A 22,110-nucleotide genomic window follows, 5' to 3' on the forward strand; every position below is an offset into this window, starting at 1 on the left:
GAAAGAAAGAAAAAGAACTGGACAAGTGTTTATAAAAGTCAGACAGACCCTCAGAACAAACAAGTAAAAATCTTGAGCTCAGAGCAATAATAAAAGGTCTGTTCTGTGCAGCATTAAAAAATAAAAGTTTTGTCTACTACACAGGCCAGAAAAAGCCCAAAACTATCTTCTAAACCATTACTAAACTGGGCACAGTGGCACATGCATGTAATCCCAGTGGCTCGGGAGGATGAGGCAGAAGGATCAAAGACAGCTTTAGCAAAAGCGAGGCACTAAGAAGCTCAGTGAGACCCTGTCTCTAAATAAAATACAAAATAGTGCTGGGGATGTGACTCAGTGGGGCATGCTTCTGGGTCCAATCCACGGTACCAAAAAAAAAAAAAAAAAAAAAATTAGACCGTTGTTTTCATTACCCATGTTGACTTGTCAAGCAAACCAGAGGACTAAAGACTAAAAATCGGGGCTGCTTGGAAAATTTTTCTTACACAATTAGCTAGGGTCAGCTAAAATGTAAACATCTAAACAATTGACTCTTAAACTCATTTGAGATTGGAAAAGAGGAAATTAAGCTTTTTAAAAATGAAATTGTAGGGCTGGGGTTGTGGCTCAGCAGTGAAACTTCGAGACCCTGGGTTCGATCCTCCCAGCACCACTTTTAAATAAATAAAATAAAGGTATTGTGTCCAACTACAACTAAAATCAAAATATTAAAAAAATTAAAAATAAAAAAATAAACAAATAAAAATGAAATTGTAGCCGGGTTCAGTGATATACACCTGTAATCCCAGCGGCTCTGGAGGCTGAGACAGGAGGATCATGAGTTCAAAGATAGCCTCAGCAAAAGTGAGATGCTAAGCATTCAGTGAGACCCTGTCTCTCAAAAAATACAAAATAGGGCTGGAGATGTGGCTCAGTGGTTGAGTCCCCCTGAGTTCAATCCCTGGTACCCCCGCCCCCCCCCCAAAAAAAAAAAGAAAAGAAAGAAAAAGAAATCATACTGGAGATGTAGCTCAGTTGTATTGTAAAGCCTTTGTTTAGTATACACAAGGCCCTGGGTTCAATTCCCAATGCCAAATTTAAAAAAAAAAAAAAAAAAAAAAAGAGGAGAAAAAACTGCTTTACCAAAATTTGACCCACAGACTTCATAACATTACCAATCAGGAAAAAATATGAAAACATTTTTTGTTTATTTATTTATTTATTTATGCAGTGCTAAGGATACCACTGAGCTACTTTCTCAGTTGACCATTAAGGGTTTATAACCAGTCTAGGTATAAGTGTTAAAAATAAATCAGGGGGCTGGGGTTGTGGCTCAGTGGTAGCTCACTTGCCTAGCGTGCGTGAGGCACTGGGTTCGATTCTCAGCACGGCATAAAAATAAATAAAATAAAGGTCCATAAACAACTAAAAAATATCTTTTTTTAAAGAAAGAGTGAGAGAGGAGAGAGAGAGAGAGAGAGAGAGAGAGAGACACAGAATTTTTAATATTTATTTTTTAGTTCTCGGTGGACACAACATCTTTATTGGTATGTGGTGCTGAGGATCGAACCCGGGCCGCACGCATGCCAGGCGAGCGCACTACCACTTGAGCTACATCCCCAGCCCACTAAAAAATATTTTAAAAAAATAAATCAGGGCTGGAGTTGTGGCTCAGTGCTAGAATGTTTTCCTGGCATGTGTCAGGCCCTGGGTTTGATCCTCGGCACCACATATAAATAAATAAAATAAAAAATCCGTTGACAACTAAAAAAATATTTAAAATAAATAAATCAGGGCTGGGATGTAGCTCTGTGGTAGGGTGCTTTTCTTGTTCGGGTGAGGCTCTGAGTTCAATCCCCAGCACCACAATAAATAAATTAGATGAACATAAGTGGAGTAAACATTTATAAATAATCTTTTTATATAATGTAAAATCTTTTTTTTTTTTTTTTGGTGGGGGGGAATACCAAGGATTGAACTCAGGAGCACTTGACCATTGAGCCATATTCCTAACCCTATTTTGTATTTTTATTAGAGACAGGGTCTCACTGAGTTGCTTAGCGCCTTGCTAAATTGCTGAGGCTGGCTTTGAACTGGAAATCCTCCTGCCTCTGCCTACCAAGCCACTGGGATTACAGGCATGCACTACTGCACCCGGCTAATATGAAATCTTAATGTTATCTAAAAATGAAAAAATAGATACTCATAAAATGTCTGAGTGATTTCCAAGTAAAATATTGAACATTTTATTTGACAGCGATGCCTCCTGAACAGACATAAACATAAATTTACTTTTGATTTCTTTTTATTCAGACAAAATACACCTGTATCTCTTAGCAAATATGTCCTGTTCCATCCTGGAAAATTCAATGAGGAAGCACACATTTCAAGAAATAAAATATTCCCAAAATGTTCCTATATGAGGTACAGTTCAAAATTTGCTTCCAACCTAGGTTTTCACCAGAAATAAGGTTACTGTGTTAAAAAATTCTAGAATTAATATATGTAGTTCTATATTCAAAGTATAATAGAAAATTAAGATTTTTTGATGATAAAAATTATAAAACGGCATTAAAGAGAATATTGCCTTATTCTTTTTTTTTTTTTTTTCCAAAATGTGGATTTAGAAAGAAAGTAAGAATAAAACAGAAAGGAACTAGTAAGTAGGAGAAAGATGCAAAGGAAGACACAGATATGCAGATGTACTTTTTGGTAAGAACATTAAAAAGAAAATTATTTTTGTATTAGAATTTTGCGTGGTCTTGGTGATTAGGGAATAAGAATACAATTTTGTCTTAAGGTACAATGATTCTAGTTTAAAAAACAAAGAAATGGGACAACACCGAAGGCTTAACCAAGTGATAAAGCTTGGAGCAAGTCCTAAAGGTCAGAGGAAGCTGCAAAAGGTTTATGAAAGATGAATCTGGGGACTGACTCCAGGGCCTGTGCCTGCTAAGCACACACTTGACCATGAGCCACATACCTGGTCCTTGAGAGGTTTTTAACAGTCTACCCTGAGAGTACTATGTCATCAGTCACTATTATTATTGCACTTATGTAATCGATCAGGCCAAAATTGATGAAACTAAACTTATTTCACAAATTCATTGTTTCTAAAGAAACACACCTGTTATTAGATTGTAACCCCATTCATTGTTTTAAATTTTTTTTATTTACACCTTACTGGACAGAACCCTAAATTTTTCTACATTTCCTCTAATATCTGGTAATGACAAGTCTCACTTCTCCCTACAGTCTTTTATTTAGGCGACTCCCCTTGGTTTTTTTTTTTTTTTTGGTACCAGGGACTGAACCCAGGGTTACTTAACCACCGAGCCACATCCCAGCCCTTTTTAAAAATATTTTATTTAGAGGCAGGGTCTTGCTAAATTGCTGAGGCTGTCTTTGAACTTGTGATCCTCCTGCCTCAGTCTCTCGAGCTGCTGGGATCACAGGCATGCACCACCATGCCCAGGACATCTATCCTCAGTCTTCAGCCCTTGGTTCAGAACTATTATACAAATTGTAGGAGTTCTGTGTCTGAGATCAGTGACTTAAAGAAATAAGATGGTTTCTCTGTATGCTGACTTATGATGGCCCAGATGTGGTTCCAACTAAAGACAGAATTACTGCCATTTTTCTCCATAGGACAATAATATATAGAATGGATTGACACAATTACACACACAATTATATACTGTCATGAAAGATACAACACACTCTTACACAAACTGTTCTAGGTAAGAGCTCCAAGAGTGCTTTGAATCACAAGCTGGGGTGGGGGTGGGTTAGTGGCAGCTGTGCTTTCCAGATGCCACCACCCACACTGCTACCTCACTGGGAGCAGAAAAAGAATTATTTTTTTAAATTTTTCATGTGGCACTAGGGAGTAAACCCAGGGCCTTGCACATGCTAGGCCCATGCAAATGCTCTACCACTGAGCTATACTGCTCGCCCAAAAAAGAGAATCTTGGTAACAAGTGAGCTAAATGAAAAAAATAGGAGATAGAACCTATCACCATGAGCCTCTTTCCCTGTGTAGCTCTTATTTTTCTTGCTCTTCTCAATTGCCTGGGATGAGCCAATTTTAACTGATATTGAGGTTAATACTAGTGCAATCCTCCTCTAAAGTTCCTTTTTTTGGTGGTGTGGGGATTGAACCCAGGGCTCACACACACTAAGCATGTGCTCTACCACCCAGTTACATCCCCAGCCGTGAGATTAGTTTCTTATTAGCTATTTCATGACTGAAAACAGATATTCTGAACTCCAGAGAGAACCCCCAACTGGATCACACAAGAGGCCGGAAGAGAAAGCAGCAAGCCAGAGAGGAAAAGCCAGTCTTCTTCAGCCAGAGGAAATAGCTTGTCACAGATGCTTAGGGTTTCCTCACCATGGCTAAGGGCTCTCTATGGGAAAATAAGGGTTGGGCCCTGCGGGGCTTCACCTAGAGGTGCGTGCAGTGTGTCCATGAGGTTGCTGGCTCTGTGTTGTGCTTTGTCTGACGGAACTGTACATAACTGTGACTCAGACAGCAACTCCACTGTCCAGTTCACACAAAGGCACATCGAGATGAAGGTGATGCAGCAGAGACCACAAAGCACCCACTGTGAGGTTCCTAAAGAACATCTCCGATCTCCTCCTTCCCAGCTGCCTGCCGGGAGAGTTCACTCTGCCCCTTGGCTGTGGGAGGCCCCTTCTCTCTCCTCTTGGCAGCTGGTTCTCCGACCCCAGGTTCTCCCACAGCTTGCCAAGCAACATAATACATTCTCCAAACTATTGCTTTATATTGATATGACTGGTTCATAAACATAAACCATCAGGATTGAGTTATTAATTCAAATTTTGTGATTTTCTGTTTTTTTTTTTTTAGTGTCAGGGATGTAACTCAGGGACTCGTGCATGCCAGGCAAGTGCTCTACTCTACCACTGAGCCAGATCCCCGGGGCCCAATTCAAATTCTGACCTAGTGTCAGAGTCAGTAGCTTTTAGTAACAGAAGAAAAACCAGGACAGAAAGTGCTTCACCAGCCATTTTACTCTTCTTTAATTCTACTATCTTTGGGCACACATCATACTTGCTATCAAAACTTGAGACAGCAAGGCTGATAGCACTGATTCACAACATTCTTTGCATCATACAGAGAGTAAACGGATTAACAGGATCACCTGCTACCAGCACAGAGCTGCCTCATTTGCTGTAGAAGAGAACTGCTGGGGGACGAAGGGAAAAATGAGGAGCAGAGGAGGCATCTGGGGCAAATGAACTTACAAGTGTGCGTAAAAATTAGCAATTTGGTGGAAAATCCAGAATTTACTTAAGGATGACAGGGAATCATTGAGCAACAGTTCCATTATTTCCAGAAATTGCTGAATTTGGAACCTGAGGTTAAGACTTTCAAGGACAAAGCATAAGTTCAGACTGGCCTTGGGAAGAAATGGCCACCACAGATGGTAATGAGTTTCAGTGCCTGAGGACAAAAAATCGTCAAAACCAACCTACACATCTGATGTGACTCAAAGTAGGGGGAACCCATCTTTTTAAAAAAATTAAAGTCTGCATCAAGAGTCTGAAAGTGAAAGCTTAAGCCCCCTTTCCACCTTTCCATTTTGTGGCTGGTACCTGCTCTCCTCACAGTACCTCCTAAAAATTTTCAGAATTCAATTAATACAGATTTATTAGGCTGATTTATGTAGTTTAAGATGAAAGTTCTGTTCGGCTGAAACCACTTCATTTAACCTTATGGTAATGGTAGTCCTGAGAGTTCGCAGTGTTGGTAAAGTCTCCTGTGACCAAGGGTCAAACTGCTGGTGGAGCTCAGCAACTTCTTGGCCCATCACATTTCCTTGTCCTTGTCCCTCAAATTTGGTAGTTTTTGCACCGAGGGACACAGTTCACCACAATGAAAATGTTAAAAAACCGTTTTCTGTAGGTACCTCCTTCCAATGTCCAATAGTGCAGGTGGTCAGGAAAACTTGGAAGGAAGCTGTGGAAGTCCAGCTGGGAATCTTGACTTCATTAGATGTGGACACAGGAAAGTCATCTTTGTCCTCCCCAGATTTTATCATAGTCAAAGGAGAAACATCCATGGGATTCTAATTGCAGATATGCTAGATATAAAATTGATGGAATGCTAACTGGTCCATAAAGGGCTGTACAAGATAATCTGTGGCAAAGTAAAAAACAAGCCCAAAGGTGATGGAGATGGGAAGAGCTGGCAATGCTTTCTTGAAAATGGCGAGGAGTAATAACGTAAGGCACAGGCCCTGCGAAGGAGACAGAAAAGACACACGCTCACACATGACTCTGGAGACATTTTCACGCACAACAACTCAATAACAAGTCTTGGTTAACTGAATACTTCCCTTTGGGGTTAAATTTTAGCACCAATGTTTCATCAAATCTGGAAAAAGAGCCATGAAAAAACAAAAAATGTCTCTCCCTCCCTCCCACCTTCCTTTCTTTCTGAATTGGAGATTGAACTCAGGGCATGCTCTACCAAAAATGTAGTTTCTTGATAAAAGGAAAATATATTCCTTGTTTCTTTGTTGTACAGAGTTCATTGTGCACACAGCATTGATAGTTTATTCCCTAATTCCAGGAAAAGAACAGAATCTGAGATGGTGCATGCCTGTAATCTCAGCAATTTAGGAAGTTGAGATAGGAGGATCTTAAGTTTGAGGACAGCCTCAGCAACTCAGTGAGGCCCTAAGCAACTTAGTAAGAGCCTGCCTCAAAATAAAAAAATAAAAAGCAGTCAGAATGTAGCTCATTGGTGCCCTGGGGTTAAATCCCCAGAACAAAAAAAAAAAAAAAAAGAAAGAAAGAAAAAAGATCTGAAAAATAAGTAAAACTTATTTTGAGAAAAACTGAAATTTCTATATAAAATATCAAAAAGGCCTATGTGATTTTAATTTGGCTGGTTAAAATCCCAGAGGCAAAGAGCATTCCTTATGCTATGAGGGGACAAAGAGATGCTCAAAGAACCAACTGATGATGAAAACCAGCATGAGTGGTGTGGCGCTTTCTTGTAAATACAGCAGCTTAAACATATGGTTCATTTTTTACCCTGGTTACCGAGACTCTGCCTACAAAGCCTGGAGACTGGGCATCATTTCAGTTTATTCAGAATAAGTAATTTCATCTTAAAAGATGGCCAGGGGTACAGCTCAGCGGTGAAGTATGTGCTTAGCATGTACAAGATCCTGGCTTTGGTCCCCAGCACTCCCTCTGCAAAAAGATATATAGCCAATAAATACTTTCAAAGTCAGAAAACTATCCTCAAAAGAGAAATAAAATGTGTGAAAATTCTAACTGGTTATAGCATAAACAAAAAATGTATTATAAAATAAAACATAAAGGCTTTCACCTAAACTTTCATCTAATTTCACTTACATACTATGTATCTATAGTATCACAACAAGAATAAAAAAAGCAATAAGAAATATTTTATGGGCTATTTACTTAAACCACAGTCTTGACAGCCTTGGGGACCCACTGCTGTGGTACCCTAAGCAAGCTCAACCTGACTCCATGGAGTGGTCTGGCTTAAGACTCTTGCTTTGCACCTGTTGCCCACAGTAACACTGCACACTGCAGCTTGTGTCATTCAATGCAGAACAGCCAACTCCTTGGTGACTAGTTCAGGGACTAGAGGCTCTGCCGGACCCTTAACACTGAACTTGAGCAGAGCACATTTCACACTTAGCTATGCTGAGCTCAGTGTGGGGACTCCTAATCAGAAGTGCTCAGAATTTCCTGGAGAACTTTTTAAAACAACACAATGAAAACAAATTAAATGAGATATTTCAGGGCAGAGTTCAGTTTTAAAAGCTCCCAGGTAATTTTAATGTGTGGCCAGAGTGGAGTGTTATTCGGGTGAGGTCCAAATATCTTGTGTTTAGAAAAAGCTTCTGGAGTGACTGGCACTCTTGGCCCACATGGGGTTAAAAGCGAATTGTCTTCAAGGGATTCAGAACTAGAAAGTCTGACATTAGGAGCACTGACATATTTTTATTAGTGTATACTTACAATTAATATGGCTACAAAACAGGCTATGGTAGTGTTCCAGTCTCCACTGGCGGTTGCTGAGGCTTTACCAACCAGAACACTGTAGAAAATGAAATCTCCCAGTCCAAGTTTTACTCCCCCTAAAAAGGAAAGATTACAAATGTAACAAAGTTTGTCCTTCTTTGCTATGACTTCAGAATTTAAAAACAGGGTCCTGAGCTGGGCACAGTGGCATACAACTGTAGTCCCCAGCTCCTCGGGAGGCAGAGGTGAGAGGATTGCTTGAACCCAGGAGTTCAAGAGCAGCTTGGACAGCACAGTGGGACTGTCTCAAAAACCAAACAAACAACAAAAAATATAACCCTGTACTGAATGAAAAGTCAATAGATGACAGACAAAACTTTAGTTTTCACTAGGTTTTCTTTCTTTCTACAACAGGAGTTTCAGATTCTACGTCAATGACTCTGGAGTCTCAACAGACACTGCAATTACAACCATCATCAACCATAATTGTCATCTATTGAATACCTAGTTAATACTCAGCACTTCTACTAATAAAGCCTCATAAGAACCCCTGAACAGCTTGATCAAGGTATCTTACAAAATCCTATCTTATGAAATCCACCCACTGTAAGAGTGTAATTCAATGAGAGTGAAAAATATATAGAGTTGGCAACCATCTTCACAGTCCACACTTCATCCCCCCATAAGATACTTTTAACCCATTTATAGTTAATATCCTATTATCTACTTTTTTTTTTAAAGAGAGAGTGAGAGAGGGAGAGAGAGAAAGAGAGAATTTTTAATATTTATTTATTTTTTAGTTCTCGGCGGACACAACATCTTTGTTGGTATGTGGTGCTGAGAATCGATCCCGGGCCGCACGCATGCCAGGCAAGCACGCTACCGTCTGAGCCACATTCCCAGCCCCCTCTTATCTACTTTTTACCTCTGTAAATTTGTCTTCTCTAGAGATTTCATATAAATAGAACCCATACCCATAAACGAAGTCATGGCTGGCTGGCCTTTTTCACTTAGCATTTTTGGGGTTTATCCATGATACTGCACATATCTGTAGTTTTTATCTTCTCTCTATATCTGATCTCTATCCACAGCCAATTGGTTCCTTTTTACTGCTAAATAGTCTCCATTGTATATTACACTTTGTTTATTCATTGACTAGTTCAATGCACATCTGGACAGTTAGTTTTGGGCTACTATGAACCATGCTATGAACATCTGTATACTTGTCTCTGTGGACACAGGTAGTTTTCATTTTTCATTGGGTAGATTTCTAGGAAGAGTTGCTGGGTTATATGGTAAATTTAGGTTTAGCTTTTCAATGAACTGCCAAACTGTTTTCTACTCTAGCTATCAGCTTACAATCCTACTGGCAAAGCACAAGAGCTTTAGTTTTATTACATCCTCACCAATGCTTGCTATTAGTCTTTTTGATCACAGTCCTCCCAATGAATGATGCTGAGTATCTTTTTATGCACTTAGTAGTCACTATATTTCTCCTCTGGTAAACGGTCTATTATTTATTTTATTTTATTTATTTTGCAGTGTTGGGGACTGGACTTAGGGGCTTTGTGCATCCTAAATAAGAACTACACCATTGAGTGACATCTCCAGCCTTTGTGAAAGGTCTATTCAGAGCATTTCTCCATTTTAATTTGGGTTATTATTTTATCATTCAATTCTAAGCATCTGATTCCTCTTCAGTTCTCAAATTCCTCAGCTCTTAGATGGGAATTCATAAGGCTGCTATCAGAGTTAAAAATAGTACGGGAAAACTTCTTGGCATATATAGGGACTTAAACAAATGCTAGCTTTAGACTTTGGATTTCAAATGTTAAGTGCTATAAGAAACTAACTTGTAGAAGCTGAAATAAAGAAAACCTACAAAATGTCAGAATATAGGGGGAAAATTTTTGTAAATAACTTATCTGATAAGTATATTTCTGAAGAACTTATATGATAAGTATTTGTATCTAGCGTATATAAAGAATGATTACACTCAATACTAAAAAGACAAAACAATGAGCAAAGGATCTGAATGGCTAGTTCTTCAAGGAAAATGTACACGAGGTCAAAAAGCACAGGAAAAAAACACTTAACATCATTAACTATCAGGAAAATGCAAATTAGAACTGCACTGGGAGACCACTTTACACCCACTAGAGTAGTTACAATCAGAATTTGGCCTATTAACTATTTCCCACTAAAAGCCACAGTGTGGTTTAGAGTGATGGTCATGCTCTCAATTCATTTTATTCTTGAGAGGTTGATAATGCAGCCACCTAAAAAATCCATGACTCTGCAACATAGAGAAGTGCACATACTTTCCTCTGGATCTTCACTGGCTAGGATGCTGCTGGACAGTTCCTGGACAGCAGCTCGTGACTCCGCGGTAGAGCGATGAGGCCCTAGATGACTATCTCTCTGGGCTTCCCACTCCTCGCTGAAGCCACCATCATCAGTATCTGCAGTATTGTCCTGTGACTCCCTTTCTGTGCCTTCAAGAGAAAGTGGAAATTACAGCTCTGATAGTTAGAAAAATTTCTTCATATATTTAAGAAAATTACATGGAAAAAATAATAACCTGTCATGATTACAAGGTTCTTTTTTATCCCTTTTTTAAAATTTTAATGTTTTTATATATATGACAGCAGAATGCATTGTAATTCATATTACACAAATAGAGCACAATTTTTCATATCTCTGGTTGTACATAGATTCACACCACTTGTGTCTTCATACATATACTAAGGGTAATGATGTCCATCTCATTCCACCATCTTTCCTACCCTCAAGCCCCCTTTCTTACCCTCCCTCCTCTTTTCCCCTTTGTTTAGAGTTCATCTAATCCTCCCATGCCCCACCCCACCACATTATGAATCAGCATCCTTAAATCAGAGAAAACATTAGACATTTGGGTTTTGGGGATTGGCTAATTTCACATAACATTATATACCTGCAAACGCCATGATTTTATTCTCTTTTAATGCTGAATAATATTCCATTGTGTATATAAATCACATTCTCTTTAACTATTCTTTTACTGAAGGGCATCTAGGTTGGTTCCACAGTTTAGCTATTGTGAATTGTGCTGCTATAAACATTGATGTGGCTGTGTCCCTGTAGTATGCTATTCTTAAGTCCTTTGGTTATAGACTGAAGAGAGGAACAGCTGGGTCAAATGGTGGTTCCATTCCCAGTTTTCCAAGGATTCTCCATACTGCTTTCCATATTGGTTGCACCAGTTTGCAGACTAACACAGCTTAAGCTCATCCAAGAGTCATCTCCCCGTTATTTCCTGAGGGCAGAGTCCTAGTTTGCTTGGGTTTCCACCCCTTGCCCACATGACTCTGGTGGCAAACTGTTCAAGCCATGCCAAGCATGGCAATCCCATCATTCCTCTTCCCAATGACAGTTCAAAGGCTGAAGGGTTGTGACTTGGTACTAGCCAGAGAAGCAAAGTCTGCTAGGAAATTTGAAGAAATTTTTCTGGCTCCTTCCTCTTTTAAAGGAAGAAACAGTCTCTTTCTTTCCATGTATGTTACCTAATCTGGACATGATGTCTGTAACTGTAATTGTCATGACCATAAGTGGGCTGAGACCACTCCATACATTAAAGATGGCAGAGGAAGAAGAAAGAACCTGGGCCCTTTTTAATATCAATAAACTGCCAGCTTAACCAACACTACAGATCCCTATGCCTCAGGACTTTCTATCATATGAAAGAATGCATTTCTTGTTGAAACTTCTGACATGATGGCACTCACCACTGGTTTTAATGACTATATTATAAAAGTGGATTCATGGTGGGTAGTTGGGAATTTCTTTATGGGCCAGTCATTTTGTTATAAATGGCCCATTACAACAAAATGGTGAGCTGACTTAAAATGGTGAGCATGACAGTTTTGAGAAACTTATACACATTAAAAAATAATTAAAATAGGGGCTGGGGTGTGGCTCAGTGGTAGAATGCTCACCTAGCATGTGCGAGGCCCTGGGTTCGATCCTCAGGACCACATAAAAAATAAATAAATAAAGACATTGACAACTAAAAAATTTTTTTTTAATTTAAAAAATAATTAAAATCTATAAGTGAAGTTCATAATACATTTTTTCCTCTTCCTCTCTCATTCTTTCAATGCTAGTCTTGTACATGTTAGACAAGTATTCTACCATTGAGCTATGTCCCCAGTACCTTTAAAGTTTATTTTGATCTGGGTACAGGGGCTCACGCCTATAATTCCAGTGGTTCAGGATGCTGAGGCAGGAGGATCACAAGTTTAAAGCTAGCCTTAGCAATATAGCAAGGCCCTGAGCAATTTGAGAAGACCCTATCTTGAAGTAAAAAAATTTAAAAGGGCTGGGCAGGTGGCTTAATGGTTAAACATCCTTGGGTTAAATCCCTAGTACCAAAAAGACTAAAAATATTTTGAGATACTATTTTGTTAAATTGTCCAGGCTGGCCTTGAACTTGCAATCCTCCTATTTTAGCCTCCCAAGTAACTGGGATTACAAAGAGAGTTTAGTGTTTTGTTTTTTTTAAAAATCATAGCTATACCTTTCTAACCTGGTATTATATATTTAATGGAAAATCTTTTTGTTGTTCTTCTTCTTTTTAGTTACACATGACAGTAGAATGTATTTTGACATCATACTTACATGAAGTATAACTTCCCATTTTTGTGGTTGTACATGTGGATTTACACTGGTTGTGTATTCATATACAAACATAGGAAAGATTTGTTCGATTCATTCTACTGTCTTTCCCATTCACATCTCCTTCCCTTCCCTGTACTCTGCCCTATAGATCTGCTACCATCCCTAGGGGATCTGGTAATATCCCCTGTCCCCCACCATGTGAGTCAGCATCCACATATCAGAGAGAACATTCAGCCTTTGTTTTTTGGGATTGGCTTATTTCACTTAACCTGATATTCTCCAGTTTCATCCATACACTGGCAAATGCCATAATTTCATTCTTCTTTATGGCACATTTTCTTTATCCATTCATCTGCTGAAGGGCACCTTAGGTTGGTTCCATAGCTTAGCTATTGTGAATTGAGCTGCTATAAACACTGATGTGGCTGCATTGCTACAGTATGCTAATTTTAAGTTATTTGGGTATATACCAAGGAGTGGGATAACTGGATCACATGGTAGTTCCATTCCAAGTTTTCTGAGGAATCTCCATACTGCTTTCCAGAGTGTTTGCACCAATTTGCAGTCACACCAACAATGTATGAGTGTACCTTTCTCCCCACATGCTTGCCAACATTTATTGTTACTTGTAGTCTTGATAATTGTTTAATGCAGAATCTTAACCTAGGATGCCTTGATTGGATGGTTGGGTTTGGGGTATGTGGAATCCTTTAGTATTCATCTGTGTATTTACTGAGGTTGACTACAGCTTTTTCAGGAGATTCTCAAAGGAATCTATGACCAAAGAAAAGAAGTTAAAACCAATGCTTTTATAACTCACTCTTAGCCTATGAGATGACAATGACCCCACAAAACTAGGATATTCCCAAATAAAAGTCACCTACTTTGTGTGTTATACTTGGAATGTTTGGACACTCTTCTTTGGGCTTCTGGGTCTCCTTCAGCCATATTCACCAACCACATCATTGTTGCTATTTGTTGAGAAAAATAAAATTCCAGGTGAGAAGTAGAAATTATATGAACAATTAGCAAGCTATTTTCTCCACACAAGCCACCAATCTTTATAATGCTGCTTTAAGTATCCTTAACAATCAGAAGTAAATTTTAAAAACCACAAAATAATCTCTTTGGTTTTAACAGATTAAAAACAAACAAAAAAACTTTGAAACTGAACTGTAGTGTTGACCCTGCACAGCAGCTAGTGTCACCAAACTGTCCATCAGCATTTGTTACTCCCCGAAAAGCCACAAGGAATTCTAATTCTGTTCAGGCCAGCAAGACACACTGAAGTGATGGCTACACTGGGTGAATGTCCTAAGAGAACATGAACATATTGATGAAAACCACTTAAATTCAAGGCAGACAGGCTCATAAAAACATCATGTGATGATTATAATTCTAAAGATATAGGGAATAAATTTTCTTCACATTACATTTCACTTTATTTTCAATAATTCTAAACTATACATGTAAGAAAAATAAAAAGTTAAACTTAATAAACATAAAGGGGATAGTCATTTGGCTTCTTTTATGTGCCTTGTACAGAAATAATCAGCACACCTGTACAGATTAGGTATATATCCCTCTCAATCACATTTTAATTAAAGACAAGGTGAATACTTTAAAATGGTGCTTCTCTTTGATACTGTGCAGGCAGAATGAAAAATGGTATAACTTCCACTGGTGAGGAATTTGGTAACATCTAACAAAACTACACGTACATTAACCTTTGACCCAGTAATATCACTTCTGGGAGTTTATCCTGAAGATATATCAATAATAATATAAAAATATTAACAAATGTGCCACACAGGGCTACAGTGGGAAATGAATGCCAACATTAATCTGAGACCCGTCTGGTTATAGGAAGAGATTTTAAACAAGATACTTGATAACTATGTGTATCTGGCTTTTTCTCCCCATGGTTCTATAACTTCATCCATGTTCCTAATGCTCTTAGGCTTTTGCATAAAAGAAATTCACGACCAAAGAGGCTGAAAATTCCATAGAAAGTGCATACTTTCTCATTCATCATGGTTTTGTAATTTCTGAGACCAAATGAGCTTCATTATACTGTAATCCAGATTCTAAGAAGAGAAACAGGATGTGGCTCAGTGGTAGAGTGCTTGCCTGCTATGTATGAGGCCCTGGGTCCCATCCCAACACTGCAAAAACAAAACAAAACTAAGAAGAAACAGAAGGGTGACTGCCATGTATATGTTTTGGATTTTTACAGCCTTTTTTTTTTTTTGGCAAAGCAGCAGGTATTTATTTGATATGAAAGGAAAGCTTTATGCAAAATGACCTAACTCAGGAAATGTGGCTTCACATTTAGATAAGCTACCAGAGTGGACCACCTCTGTGAATGGCAGGAAGGAAGCAGTAGTTGGTTCAAAAGGTAAGTACACATTTGTCCTGTCTGGTGACAGAAATAAAAAAGACAACAAATCTTGTTCACTCATTTCTTTAGGGTAAGAGCTTTTTGCAAACTGAATACCTTTACTGGGAGAGAATTAAAATGCATAAAAGGATTGTATTTTTAAAGAACAGACAAGAAGATTGTCTTTCAATATGCACGTTTATGTCTGCTCCAGGGAAAAGTATTAGTAAGTGTTGCAGTTTTCTTAGAGTTTGGTTTAAAAACAACAAAACAGGGGGCTGGGGATATAGCTCCGTTAGTAGAGGGCTTGCCTTCCATGCACAAGGCCCTGGGTTCAATCCCCAGCACCACCAAAACAACAACAACAACAACAACAAAAAACTCCTCACCATAGATTCCTGCTGCCTAGGTCACTATCTAGATCCACCTCCTATTTCTGAACTCAGAGTAATTTCTACCTGCTTTGTTGAGAGCTTTTCTCTAAGAATTATTCCTTCTTCCAAGTCTCTACTGACTTCTTCCTGTCAGCTTTAGAAAAACGATTAAATCTTTCTTCTCCTGGAAACACCTTTACTCAACTGCTCTCCTCTTGACTCATCACAGGAAGCTTTGAAGAAGGAGGTGATATTGACTACACCTCTCCTTCTTCACCACCTATTCTCTGTCCACGCCAGCACATCTATTGCCAGCACCAGCAAAACCAAGATGCATGCACACACACATTTTTCTTCCATTTTGAACACTATCCCCAGCCCAGAAGGATCACAAGTTTAAGGTGCCACAGCACCTTAGTGAGGCCCTGTCTCAAAATAAAAAATAAAAAGGGCTGGAGATGAGGCTCAGTGGTAGATACCCGGGGCTCAAACCCCAGTACAAACAAAACAAAACAAAACAAAACAAAACAAACAAAAACACTAGGTTTCTCAACTTTTAAACATTCTCTTCTGTCTCCTTTCATATTCTTGCTTCATTTTCTTATTCTCTAAACACAGTAGTTGACAAAGTTCTACCCTTGGCATTCTTTTTCTCTTCTATTTGTTTTTGAACTACTCACTCATTCCAGATTTCTCTCTCTCTCTCTCTCTCTTTTGGTGTGGGAGGGGAGGTGGGAGTACCAGAGATTGAACTCAGAGGGCACTCAACCATGGAACCACATCCCTAGCCCTATTTTGTATTTTATTTAGAGACAGGGTCTCACTAAGTTGCTTAGCACCTCGCTTTTGCTGAGGATGGCTTTGAATTCACAATTCTCCTGCCTCAGCCTCCTGAGCTGCTGGGATTACAGATGTACACCACCGCACCTGGCCCAGAACTTAACTATTACCTCCACAATGATTCTTCAACTCTGCATCTCCAATATCAACTATTCCCCAAGTGAATTTTATTTCTGAACTCCTACTGAAAATTTCTATCTGAACGACCCACAAGTCCCACAGACTAAATTAGACATGGGCCAGAGAAGAGACTAAGTAGATCCCTCAAACAAGAAAATCATTTCTTCTGCATTGCCTGTCCTTCATGCTTCACATTTCTCTCCTTAGTTGCTAAGGACCAACGATTCTCCCTTGAAGCCTTTCACCAAGTCTCTCCCTTGATGGCCATTGCCAATAGCTTAATGCAGGTGTGCAGTACCCATCAGGATGATATCCTCTCAGTGATGCTTCCTAAGCATCCTGTTATCTCAGTATGCACCCTGCGATTCATCTCACACAATGCTGCCAGCTTACAGTCACAGCTCTGATCACACTACTCTTCCGCACACTTTCTATGATTTCCCAGTGATCACCTACTAGCACACAGGTATCTAGTCACTATGTTTTTTCTTTCTTTTTAAAATATTTTTTCTAGTTATCAATGGATTTTTATTTTATTTATTTATATGTGGTGCTGAGAATTGAACCCAGTGCCTCACACATGCTAGGCAAGTGCTCTACCACTGAGCTACAACCCCAGACCTCTCATCTGTGTTTTTAAATTCATCTAGTACTCTCCTTCATCAATATGATTGAATTAATAAGGACAGTATGACTCTAAAATAAAACAAAAACTTAAAAAAGCAACATATTTGGAAGGAACAGTAATTTTTTTTGAATTAACTAGAGCAAGATTAACCTGTAATATATGTACTTACTGCTAATTTTTGATTAACAAGATTTCAAACAGAAAAAATGGCTCCCTGATCTCTAAATATTTCCTCTTTCAACCTTTATTAAAAATTCTTAAACCATGGGAATGCAGCAGACAATAATTTGCAAGAAAACAGGAGATCTGCAGGACTTCCATTAACAATAGTTATATATTTAAGAAGAGAAAAAGCATCATGATAATGATCATAATCATACACATTTGACTTCCATCATTTCTAAGCTGATTACAAATTCAACATCATTCTAAAATACTTACAGGAATAAATAAGAGCTGGAAAGAGAGTCTCATTTCTCTCTTGAGCCGTTTCAACCAGCATACGAAGTGGACCTTTTGGGCACAAAACAGCCACTAAATCTAGAAAGAGGAAAATTAAAAAGCATGCAATAAGATTTATTGGCTAAATGTTTAAATGGGTTTAGGGAGGAACTAACCAAGGGAAAAGGCTTAGCATTTTTTATTTTAATATAAAAAAATGTTGAGTGAATATTTAAAAATTGGCAGGTCAACTGGAAGAAAAAAACAACCTAAACAAAATTTTAAAAAACCACAGAAGATCTGTGAAAACTGCTTTTTGGGTTTGACTGCTATTTACTTAGTCTTCAGTGTGTATCACCACTGGGTTTTAGAAAAAGTCTTCTTAGTTTGAAGGAACGAGGCAGAAATAGGAAGAACTATTCTAGAGCAGCTAACAATCAAACTACAACAAGCAGAAATGGGATAAGTCATTTCAAACAAAGCTAAGAATAAAAGCTTTACTCAAGATATTGAACTTTTCAAAATATGAAGAGTACAATAGAAAAGATCCATCCTTTGTCTATATTAAAAACAGTATAGGGGGGCTGGAGATGTGGCTCAGCGGTAGCGCGCTCGCCTGGCATGCGTGCGGCCCGGGTTCGATCCTCAGCACCACATACCAACAAAGATGTTGTGTCCGCCGAGAACTAAAAAATAAATATTAAAAATTCTCTCTCTCTCTCTCTCTCACTCTCTTTAAAAAAAAAAAAAAAACAGTATAGGGCTGGGGGTGTGGCTCAGCCATAAAAGTATCTGCCTAGCGTGGGCAAGGCCCAGGGTTCCACATTCCCAGCACCATGAAAACCAAATATATGTACTACTTAAGTATACTTGAAATAAGAGGGCAGTAAATTTAAATAAAACAAATAATTAATAACTCTTTGTAAAAAAAAGTTTAGTATTTCTTTAGTTTCTAATCAAATATAAGCACCTCACAAATATTCATGTCAGAACATATGTAGTGCTGAAAACTGGATTATTTCATTAAAAAAATTAGCAAATCAGAGAAGCAGCAACATGCTTAAAATATTTTTAATTCTACCACAATTTCCTTCTATCAACTGCAATTTTTCTTAGATTTTCTGTCATGAAAATTTGGAATATTGAAATATAGAAAATTTCTAATAATAATTTAAGAATGTAAAATGGGTATAGCTAAATTAATAAAGAAAGACTTGATGAGTTATTTTGACATTACTAGTGTTTAGATGCATTTAACTAAAAAAAAAATCCTCAAATCTCCAAGTGGTTGTATCTTTATAAAATAATAATTAATGATGATATAATAAAATCAAGAAGAACATAGTAATAACAGAGAGAGAGAGAGAGAGAGAGACAGAGAGAGAGAAACCTCCATCCTCACTACTTCTATTCCGTTTGCTTGAATGAGAAAAGGGAAATTTGACTTGCTCTGAAATAACGAGATCTTCAGCTTGCTTGCAGCTGCCACATCCTGTTAACTATTTTGGTTTTATGACACACTTCCCCTTATAGAATTTCTAAATGAAAAAGCTCAGTTATTTTTAGAGTAATTAAAGTGAATGAAAATTAATTTTGTTTTGAAAATTTCAGAATGTTGGTGACAAAACATCTTGAGACTTTGTAAAAATGGAGTTGAGAATCACTTCTTTAAATACTGGATACCAAACTCATCCTTATTTTAAAGGAACTCAAAGATCTGTAAAAATAATCATTTGTATTATGCGTGGAAGAAGTAGAGATCAATGGTAGAACAGTATAAGGCAGTGGAAAGAATACTGTACTTGGAATTTACATTCTAAGCTTGGGCAAATAAACAGGTTGACCTGTTTACCTCTATAAACTTAGCAGTAAAACAGGGTTAATAACTAACCTGCTTATCTCATGAGATTATAATCTTTTAAAAAGCACAACATTTACCGATACTGTTCTAAGTATATTGTAAGCATCATTTAATTTCATGTTCGCAATAACTGAAACTTGAGGGTTGAGTAATCTGCTTGTGGTCAGAGAGTCAATAAGTAAGACTAGTAGAAAAGTCTGGATTTGAACTCCAGCATTCTTTTTTATTTTTTATTTTTTTGAGAGAGAGAGAGGGAGAGAGAGGAGAGAGAGGGAGAGGGAGGGAGGGAGGGAGGGAGGGAGAGAGAGAGAGAGAGAGAGAGAGAGAGAGAGAGAGAGAGAGAGAGAGAATTTTAATATTTATATTTTAGTTTTTGGCAGACACAACATTTTTGTTTGTATGTGGTGCTGAGGATTGAACTCGGGCCACACGCATGCCAGGCGAGCGCACTACTGCTTGAGCCACATCCCCAGCCCATGAACCCCAGCATTCTGGCTCCAGAACTGGTGGGATTTTGTTTTGTTTTGTTGTGTGTGTATGTGTGTGTGTGTTTTCTATTTCCACAGACTTTTTCTTCATCAAAAGGGGGATGATAAAGTTGGCTACTGCAGGTCAACAAACATTTTAATAGTAAGTATTTGAATAGTGATAAAACAGCAAGGTGTTTAGGATACAGAAACCAATAACACCTGAAAATGCATCTCTTTTTGGCTTTCATGTGAGGCAACTGTCAGGAGTACATACCTATTTGAGTGACTTGGTTACTCATGGCTAGTGTACATTCTAATTTTTTGAGACCCGTGTCACACTATTTAAAGAATTTGAATCTCACATTGTCCAATTAAGTTCACTTTTTAAAGGGTTAATTCCACTCAAGTTGCTTTATAAAAACAGGTTGACCTAATTTTGATTTTTAAAATGAAACAAGCATTTTTATGTGTATCAAGCACTCTGCAAATGCTTTTATTAAAGATATATTCAATCCACTGTACTCTTACAACTGTTTCCAATGCATAAATGAGGCAACTGAAGCTCAAAGAGTTGGTTGTCACTTTCCTAAGATCATAAAAAACTGTTGGTGGCCAAGATGGCTTTTTGTTTTCTGTGGTGCTGGGGCTCACCTGTATTAAAAAATGGTTTTTTTTTTGCTTGTTTGTTTTTAATATTTTTTTAGTTGTAGAGGGACACACACAATATCTTTGTTTATTAATTTATTTTTTATGTGGTGCTGAGGATCAAACCAGTGCCTCACACATGCTAGGCAAGCACTCTGCCATTGAACTACACCCCCAGCCCCAAAGATGGGGTTTTGATTCTAAGTCTTCTGACCAGAAGACCCTGACTCCACCCACAACCCATCACTGAGTTAAATTTGGAACAGTGATAGAACATTTTTAAAGAACTTAGCCTCAGGCACAGGGAGTGTAGCCAAGTGGTACAGTGCTTCTCAAGATTCTGGGTTCCATCTCTAGCACCACAAAAAAATACTATAATTAATTATGTATTGAAGAGCTATGGGTGTAACTTAAGATTTTTGCTAAGAGAACTAGAAGAGGAAGGAAAACACACCAGTGATGCATTTCTGTGATGAATAAAGTGTCAATCAGTCTTGGGTTTTACCATATACTGAAATCACAGCCAAGATGAGCCACGCAGTCCATTCAGGGAGGTACTTGATAAATACCAGAGCCATGAGGGCACTGATCATAATGAGATATGCCTGCTGCAGTCGAAGTGGACCTTTCCAGTGAATGGAAATCATTCCCACCACACCAAAATTCCAGATTAGGAGTGCAACTGTAATGTAGTCCACAGCAACATTATAGGTTTTAAACACTTCCCTGAAAAAAAAAAAAAAAGATTTAAAAGAAAAATTATGTACGATAATTCTCACCAAGACTGTGTGTGTGTGTGTTGATGCTGAGGATATATGCTTAGTGAGCACTCTACACTGAGCAACATTCCCAGTTCTTTTTATTTTGAAACAGGATCTTGCCAAGTTACCCAGGCCAGCCTCAAACTTGTGATTCTCCTACCTCAGACTCCTGAGTGACTGGAATTACAGGCGTGCTACACCATGCTGGGCCAAGACAAGATTTAGAACTCTAAACCTTGGGATATTCAAACCCCACCTTCATATTTTTACATGGCCTACATTTACTATGCTATTATTTATCTAACATGTTTCTTTAGATTCACTTTTTATTCACATGGAGCTTATTTTAACAGGAAACTATTACTCATATAAATGGGAAACCAGTATCACAGGTTACAATTATAAAAATAAGTACAAAACTATATCACCTAAAATGCCATATTACTTTTTGGTAAATCTTGGCTGGAGCCTGTGCCTAGTTCCTCAGGGATCCCTTTGGATTGTTCTCCCTGTGGTCCTGGAGCAGGCCTGGACTCTGCTTTATTTTTAAGTTTTACTTCATGGATGTACAATAATTTATTTAACCACTTTTTGTGTTGTTGTTGGGCAATCAGACAAATTTATTCTTTTGCTTTCAGAAACAATGCTTAATTATTATTCCTATAAATACTGAGCTTAGGACATATGCATTTAAAATGTTAATAGCTATGCAAAACTGCTATTAGGCATTACTTGCATTTTTTTCAGCTTAGAATATTATGTAGCTGTTTAATCCTTGTTAATTTAATGTGTATCTTTAGCATTAATCTTACAAGTAAGATATGCATATTTTCATATATTTAAGATAATTTATGCTTTTCTTTATTATCTTTTTGTGTTCTTTCTTATCCATTGGCCCTTGTTTTTTTCGGATAGGCTGTT

General features: G+C 38.0%; 1 protein-coding gene across 2 annotated transcripts in view; it reads right to left on the bottom strand.

Annotated features, from left to right (window-relative positions):
• Positions 1–5,866: 5,866 nt before the first annotated feature.
• Psen1 (presenilin 1) overlaps positions 5,867–22,110 on the bottom strand; it is a 65,232-nt gene continuing 48,988 nt past the window's right edge. For both annotated transcript variants that reach the window (XM_026401001.2, XM_026400992.2), the window contains exons 7-12: positions 20,934–21,154; positions 17,453–17,551; positions 13,554–13,640; positions 10,335–10,508; positions 8,011–8,129; positions 5,867–6,245 (exon numbers count right to left, since the gene is read on the bottom strand). In XM_026401001.2, coding sequence (XP_026256786.1) covers positions 6,090–6,245; positions 8,011–8,129; positions 10,335–10,508; positions 13,554–13,640; positions 17,453–17,551; positions 20,934–21,154 — 856 coding nt within the window. In that variant the 3' untranslated portion in view covers positions 5,867–6,089. The remainder of the gene's footprint in view (positions 6,246–8,010; positions 8,130–10,334; positions 10,509–13,553; positions 13,641–17,452; positions 17,552–20,933; positions 21,155–22,110) is intronic.

Source organism: Urocitellus parryii, chromosome 6 (assembly GCF_045843805.1).
Source record: "Urocitellus parryii isolate mUroPar1 chromosome 6, mUroPar1.hap1, whole genome shotgun sequence".
NCBI classification, from domain to species: Eukaryota; Metazoa; Chordata; class Mammalia; order Rodentia; family Sciuridae; genus Urocitellus; species Urocitellus parryii.